Source organism: Pinus tabuliformis, chromosome 3_2, assembly GCF_031772625.1.
Source record: "Pinus tabuliformis cultivar Carrire ecotype Pingquan chromosome 3_2, CPIR1, whole genome shotgun sequence".
Lineage (NCBI taxonomy): Eukaryota > Viridiplantae > Streptophyta > Pinopsida > Pinales > Pinaceae > Pinus > Pinus tabuliformis.
In genome coordinates, this window is record NC_142302.1 from 1,171,175,631 (window position 1) to 1,171,183,982 (window position 8,352).

At 43.4% G+C, this 8,352-nt stretch overlaps 1 protein-coding gene across 1 annotated transcript; it reads left to right on the forward strand.

Moving 5' to 3' along the window:
• Positions 1-3,050: 3,050 nt before the first annotated feature.
• On the forward strand, positions 3,051-4,055 carry LOC149184881 (uncharacterized). The gene has a single exon (XM_089415473.1). It carries the CDS (start codon positions 3,051-3,053, stop codon positions 4,053-4,055), a length of 1,005 nt encoding a protein of 334 aa, XP_089271599.1.
• The last annotated feature ends 4,297 nt before the right edge of the window (positions 4,056-8,352 follow it).

Genomic DNA, 8,352 nt, shown 5'->3' on the forward strand with positions numbered 1-8,352 from the left:
TCTTAGTCATTTTCAGAAGAAAGGATCGAGAGCCAACCGCCCACGCAACATTTAATTCTAAAACACTTAACTAAGAATAAAAATCTCCAAGCAAGAAATTAAAGAATAAAAAGACTGTTCGAGTCATAGTTGTAATAATACAGTATGGACATATTACAAGCGAGGATTAAAACCATTAATAGCAAAAAATAGCCAGACAGAGTGCTTGTGTCATTCCCTCTTTATTTAAACCAGAACTAAAAATGTAATAGTTCTTTAGCAATCTCAAACTGAAGAGCTGGCCAAGCCTCGGCATAAGGCTGGCAACCAACCTGAAGAACTAAGCTACCTAAAGTAAGTAAAATACTTCAGAAATTAACCAAGGCCAGAAGGAAATCTTTAGCTTGCAAGCCACCAGAGGGTTTGATGACAGAACCAACCTGAGAACAGAAGACGATTCCCATGTTAGGAAGTCTCCCAACTCTAAACTTCGTTGAAATCACATGATCGAAGGTTTTACCTGTGATGGCATACCAGAAGTTAAATCTTGTTGGAATCGGGAGCAATAATTGACACGAAGTGAATAATAAACAAAGTTCCTCCCTTACCTGGGTAGGAGTTGCACCAAGCAAGAGGAAGACGAACGCCTAGAGGGAATGTTCGGTGGTTAGTGCCTCCACTTAGGTAGGAAGAAATTAAAGGAGAAAATGTCCCTGTAACCATGTAAATTCTTACCTCTGCGGGAGATATGCCTTATTTCCGTCGCGTCCTTGCTAGAGTGAGCAAGGCATCAGCTAGAGAAATTACCTACATCAGAGAATAAATGTATGAGGGAAAATTGGTCTGAGTTGGAAACCAAAACCAAATAAAGAACATTAACAGAGATACATGCACAATACCTTACCTATATACTTGTCACACCCCGGCAGAATGAGGAGGGTCGGCGTTGCCATGAATTCCCCATCAACCCTTGATAAGTTGTAGAGTTGTGCTTCACAGTGTGCACTGCACCAAATGAGAAATGTGCATAACAGAGAACCTGAAGTATGGCATAGGTTTAACCAGGAGCACGACGGCTGTTGAATCCATAGACCCAAATCCTACAAAGGAGAATCACTCAGCATTTAATTCTCCTGGCTTTTTTGGCAAGAGCATTCAGAGCAGGATTGTCAAGCAATTAAGGTAGAGCCACAAGTCGCAACTCCACTCTTAGTCTACCTCCTCGGTAATAAAATGCCACCATAACGATGAGGGTATGGGTTGTTTGACATATCTATAATAGACCTTCGCATGGATATACACCTGATGGATGCATTTTTTATAAAAATTACAAAAATATTAATTGAATAAATTGATATTATCAAAACTAATAAATTTTAATATACTTGAATGAGTTTTACTAAATGAAAAGAATGGAAAAATTATTTTGCTATATAAATTTTCATAGCTCTGATAAACAATTGCACAGGTTTCAATAGGCAGGTTTGCACGAGGGTTTCCTTGTGCTGATAGTACCTTTAACTTACTTGGGAACCATAGTGCAGTAGGGTTTCGTACTTTTTTTGACCTTAGGAATGGATGTACGGCAGGGGAGGGGTGAAATCCCCTCCTTTCGGGATGTCATGATGGGGCATGCTGGAACTAGTACGGCGACTATGCAAGGTTTGGATGCTGCTGCTGCTACCCCAGTTCTGGGCAACCAATGGCAGGCTCGCCTCGTTAATAAATGTCTTCCATGGACGCAGAAGAAACCCAGGTATGTCATTCCGAACAACAAATTGGAAGAATATCGCTGTTGTATGAGAGACCATGCATTAATCTGTAAATTTATTGGGTATTGGCCGTCTGAACGAGACCTCTTGCGGTGGATTCATCAGCGTTGGAACCCTCGTGGGGATATTGAGCTAAAATTGGGTGCTAAAGGTTTTTTTACAGTCATTTTCGCTAACTTACAGGACAAAGCAAAGGTCTTTGAGGAGGGACCCTATTTTATGAATAATGCGGGCTTATTTACACGATATTTGGAAGACCAATACAACCCTGATGCAGAGCAAATTAAGGCTGCACCACTCTGGGTGCGTTTGTTTGGACTACCAGATGAATTTTGGGATCCAGAGATCTTAGAAGGCATTGGAAATTCAATTGGGACTTTTGTGAAAGTTGCAGAGACTACGAAACGGGGGAAATATACGTCGTATGCTCGAATTTGTGTATATATGGATATTTCGGCACCGTTACCGGAATCCATTGAGCTGGAGTATCAGGACGAAATTTGGCAACAGCCTCTGGATTACGAACATGTGTCCTTTCGCTGTCGTCGCTGCCATGTTTATGGTCACCTTGCCCGGGAGTGCCCGCAGGGTAATGATCAGAAAGGTACACCGGATAAACCAGCGGACATTCGAACGTCTGAGAAGGGTGGTGGGATAGCAACTGATTTTCAGGAGGTTCAGAGGAGAAGACGACCTCATCCTGGTAATCCTAAACCCTCTAAGGTTACGACTGGCATTCCAGAGAGTCATGATCCATATAATTTTCTTCATCAACAGGAAGAAGGAACCCAACGAAACGACCGAAGTGAAGTAAATTCACTTGTATTGAACAAAGAGGGTAATGTGATAGCGCCGATGGAAATAATTAAGGATGGAAAGATGAAAAGTCGAAGCCCTAGTCGCGAGCCGGAAGTAGATGAGAAGGGTAAAACTAATAAACCTTTAGATCAAGCAACGAAGGGGAAAGAAACTGTTAAAGAGAGTGGAACAGAGGAAGAAATAATTATGAAGAAATTGCTTACAGATTGGAAAAAATTGGACGAGAGATTCATACCCGATAACGAAAAACAATTATACAAAGAAACTTTTCAACATTATAAGGAGAAGATGGCGGGGTGTTTGGAATCTAAGGGGGTCATAGATAATCACGATTCCCCAATTATTGATGGTAAGATTGGCAGGAAAAAAGGACGACGAACATTGACGGAATCCATTCAAGCTGTGGGAGAGACTCTGGTCAACTCTGGACGGGTGATACCTCTGTCTGAGGTATTCCTTCAGACCCCTCGAAAGTTTTAAATGATTGTTGAAAGTTGGAATATTCGCGGCCTGAATAGTCAGGGGAAACAGCGATACTTGAAGGATCGATTGCAAAGAGACAAGCCAACTATTATGGTGGTTCAGGAAACGAAGGTGACTAGTCAACAGCTTGAGACAATTGTTAAGAGAATGAAGCTTGGATATGACGTTATGGCCTTAGATGCAACAACGACAGCAGGTGGATTGGCTGTTATGTGGAATACTGCGGAGGTAATCTTCAAAAATTGGCTTTCCTTCCCTATAATTTTGTCTGGCAGGTTTAGACTTGTTGGAATGGGGGAAAGAGTTTTGTTTACTGGGGTCTACGGCCCTCATAATAGTAATGATAGGCAAGACTTTTTGAGGAACTTACGTTCTCTGAGACTTCTCTTTCCGAATATCCCATGGATGATAGGGGGGGATTTCAATTTAATTAGGCATCTAGGGGAGAAGCGAGGAGGGGTAAGGCGAGCAGATTCGATTATGGAGGAGTTTAATGATATGATAAGGGATCTAGGATTGATTGACATTCAAACAATAAATGGTGTACATACTTGGAATAATCGCCGTGGGGGAGAGAGCCAGATTGCATCTTGTCTGGATCGATTTTTGATATCCGAGCAAATTTTCAATAGAGATGTGTTTATTGAAGCGAAAATTATGCCCTGCATTGGTTCAGATCATTGGCCCATTCACTTGGAGGTAGATATTAAGCAGATCAAAGGGAACAGGCCTTTTCGTTTTGAATCTTTTTGGTTACGGGATCCACAATTCATTCAAAACATGGAAACTTGGTGGCATCAATGTACTAGTAGCGGGCATGGGCGAATGCATACGCTTCAGTTGAAACTAAAGGAATTAAAACAGCGAATAAAAGCATGGAATTGGAAGGAATTTGGGAACATTTTGGCAGCTAAGCAACGTTTGGAAGGAGCAATGGAAGAGATTCAGCAGAAGATAATATTGGAGGGTAGAGATGAGGATAAGAGTAGGGAGGAAGGATAGATTCTTAGTCATTTGGAGGAACGACGCAAACAAGAGGAGATTTTATGGCAACAAAAATCAAGGATTCGTTGGTTGCGAGCAGGCGAATGGAATACAAAATTTTTCCATCAGGCTATGATTCAACATCGACAGCGGAATCGAATTTTCTCTATCCGGAATGCGGAGGGTGAAAGAGAGATAGAGCAAGTTGGTATTGCATGGACTCTGGTGGAGTATTTTAAGGGGGTGCTCACGGAAACTCGGAGGGATAGAGCAGAGGCTATTACTACTATTTGTAGTGAAATACCAAGGATTATAACAGTAGACCAGAATAAGGCACTAATGAGGGCAGTCACTATGGAGGAGGTGGAGGAAGTTGTAATGAACATGGCCAAGAATAAGGCTCCAGGCCCGGATGGTTATACGATTGAATTCTTTCAGGCGACCTGACACTTTCTAGGGAACGACATAGTGGATGCAGTGGAGGAATCACGGTTCAGACAGCAAGTCTGGCCAGGTATTAACTCAACCTTCTTCACTTTGATTCCTAAGAGTAATGCATCTGAAGAACCACAGGGTTTCAGACCCATTGCCCTCTGCAACGTAATATATAAGATAATATCGTCAGTGATTGCGAAACGGCTGAAACCTCTCCTACCAAATTTGATTGCGCCTGAACAGACTGGTTTTGTGGAAGGCAGGCAAATCCTGGATGGTATAGTGGTATCACAGGAGGTTATACACTCTTTAAAACAGCAGAAGAAGAAAGGAATGCTTATGAAGCTTGATTTATCAAAGGCATATGATCGTTTGAATTGGGATTATCTACGCGCTGTTCTTCAGGCTTTTGGGTTTGACAGCAGGTGGATTGCTTGGATAAGTAGTTTGGTCTCTACTCCGAACTTCTCAATATTGCTCAATGGGATACCTACTGATACGTTCAATGCCACTAGGGGTATCAGGCAATGGGATCCAATTTCACCATTCTTGTTCATTTTAGCAATGGAAGGCTTGAGCAGGAAACTTAAGCAGCAGGTCAGGGACCGTAGAATCAAAGGACTGAGATTATGGGGGTCAAACTTAATCATTACGCATCAACAGTTTGTTGATGACTTGATGTTGTTTGGTGAGGCTTCACTTCGAGAGGTAAGGGGATTCAAACACATCTTGGAAGTTTTTATGACAGCTTCAGGTATGGCAGTTAACAATGATAAATCCTGTACTTTTATTTTCAATTCTCCTGCAGCTGTTAAAGCCCATTTAACTCGGGTGTTAGGTTTTAGACAGGGTGCTTTGCCGGCAAAATACCTAGGTATTCAGTTAGATAGTAATTCTAGGCGTATTAATACTTGGCAAAATTTGATTAAGATACAGCAAAGATTACATAACTGGTCGTTTACAGTGTTGAATATCGCAAGTAGAGTGGTTCTCTTAAAATCAGTGCTACTATCCATTCCAATATACCCATTGTCAATCATGTCTGCCCCTAAGGGTGTGTTCTGTAAATTAAGACAAATCTTGGGTAAGTTTCTTTGGGGAGGACCAACCCAGCAAAGAAAATGGACTTTAGTTTCCTGGGAGCAGGTCATCCGCCGGAAAGAGGAAGGGGGCTTAGGAATTCGCGATTTGGAAATCGTAAATAAGGCTTTAGGGGCGAAGCTATGGTGGAGATGGGTGCAAGGGGGTACTGATATATGGAAACGTATCTGGAATCAAAAATATAACATGCCAGGTTCGGTGGAAGGCCGAGTCCGGGTACACGATACTCCAAGAGGATCCCAAATCTGGGAGCTTGCAAGAAGGAACAATGATGTCGTCCGCGAGTTTGCATTCTGGGAAATTAGGGAAGGTAATCTAGCAAGGTTTTGGACGGATGGATGGCAACAACGTGAGAAATTGCAAAGTAATCCACATTTACAGGACCTTCAAGAAGGTGCACAACAGGCAGGACTTGAATATGTTTAGGATTACTGGAGATTGCCTAATCCGAATGAGCAGTGGCGGATATGGAAACAATCGATGGAATGGCAGCAGAGAATCAGCCCTGAGACTCAGCTTTTGTTTATCAGAGAATTGGACTCCAGGAAAATCAAGATCCATTCAGGTGGCGATATTCTTCGTTGGGGTAAGACCATGCAAGGCATGTTTACAGTTAAAGAAGCTTATTATAGGTTAACCAGAGAGGATCGACCGGCGGACCAAGTGGATTGGAAAAAATTGTGGGAATGTAAATGGTGGCCCAAAGTAACTATGTTTGCATGGTTAGTGTGTCGACAACGGATCTTGACATGGGACCAAATGCAGAAACGCGGGATGATTGATCCATCGCGATGTTATCTTTGTAATAATGATGTTGAGAATCAGGAGCATTTGTTAAATCGCTGTCTGTATACACAAACTTTGTGGGAAGAGGTGAGGGTTCTCTTCGGGCAGAATGATAGGGATCCTCATAGTCTACGAAATACCATTTTACAATGGGGTATAGGTCGTTTCGATAGCAAGTTACTGAGGAGGATATGGAGTTTGACACTGGGATTCGTAATCTGGGAGGTCTGGAAGGAGCGTAATCGACGGATTTTTAAAGACCGAAGCTGCCATGGCGCCATTATATGGGATGTGGTTTGTCGTTCCATTAAGGAAACGATCTTGTCCGAACCTTGGCGAGAGGAGGATTGGCAATTAAACTTGGATGAGCAAAGAATTTTATGCCAATTGAACCTAGAATATACAATGTTGTATCCTAATAATGATAAGCGTAATCGAGTTACTATCCAGAGCCCAAATCGTTTTAGGTTCCCAATAGATGATTGCATTAAATTATCCTTTGACGGTGCATCAAAAGGAAATCTCGGAGATGCAGGGTGGGGTGGTATCTTCCGGGATAGTGGCAAAGCTTGGGACCATGTAGCCAAGAGCTGGCGGACGGCCGCAATTATTCAGGATATTGAACATCAAATGAGGAGGATTGACTATATTACAGTCACTCATGTTCTCAGACGAGGCAATCGAGCTGCTGATTATTTGGAAAACTGGGCGTGTGGCGGTTCACATTGTCTATTGGATGGCAGTTGGGTGGCCTTACAGGAGGACATGAGATGGAATGACCTGGCAGTCATATTGCGTCAGGATAATCATGAGGCGAGGGGGGAGGATTGGACCGCCTAAAACACCGTTTCCTGATGATTTCAAACGAATGGGACATCTGTATGTATGGAGACATACGAGACTTTAGTTATAGTTATATTGAAAATCTAAAAGGAATTATGAGGCGACAGGGGAGGATAGGACTGCATACCGGCCTTCTCCTCATGCTTCTGACTGAATATGATAACAGAATTTATGACGACAGCAGCAGCTTACAGATTATATGTATCGAAAGTTTAAATGGGTGGCATCCTTATTTTCATGCATGCGAAGGCCTGCTCATCCCAAGGCTGACGGCAGGGCAGGTACTGCGTTGGGAGAGCGGTGGCGTCAGGAGGGCAGCGCAAGCATCACATCAGGATTTGGGCTACGCAACGTGTATTATTGAGATGGTTTGGAGAATAATTGCTCACAACGTGGGAAGGTGGCCGAGCAAGGTCCTCATACTGCATGCTCTTCTCCGAAGATGGAATGATAGTAGTTGCAGCGATGCCAATTTCTTACCTGCTGTTGGGAGAGCGAAAGAAAGGGTCTCATTTATCCTCTGTACAGGCTCAGAGTGGGTAAGAGAGTGGCAGGTATTGAGGAGGTGGTGGGAGACTATTGGTTTGTGTTACATTGTTTTCTTTAGGACCCCAGACTGTATAGGAAGTCGTTTGCAGTGGAATACGCGAGTGGATAATATGGATAGTAATCAATCTCACTTCGAAGGAAGGCGAACTCGCAGTCAGGGTGCCACGATGGCAGAGAAAGGGAAACAAGTGATGGAAGAGTCCCTCCCTCCCATGTATTTAGATATCCCTGAAGACTTTGACGAGCTGGAAGATGACGTTCGCGACTTTCTTGAGGAGGATATTCCTCGTCCCTCCTCTGGTGGGAAAGTGGGTAGGTGGATGAGGCGTTCAGTTCCGGAGGAGGGAAAAGATGATACTGATATTGATTCTGAGGATGGTGACGAGGCAGTTGCAGCAAGGAGCAGGCGCGGGCGCGGGAGAAGGGGTCGAGGAGGTGTTACGGGCAGAGGGAGACATGTCGGGCGAGAGGAGCATCGCGGATCCGAAGAGAGCTCTGGCCGTGCTGTTCGTGGTCGGGCTAAGAAGGATATGTGCCAGAAATTACAGGATGCAGAGGCGGCTTACACCAGGGAAACAAATTTTAAAATCCGTAAGATAAT

Coding starts and splice junctions, on each gene's coding strand:
- LOC149184881 (XM_089415473.1), top strand. CDS start 3,051: ATGATTGTTGAAAGTTGGAATATTCGCGGCCTGAATAGTCAGGGGAAA.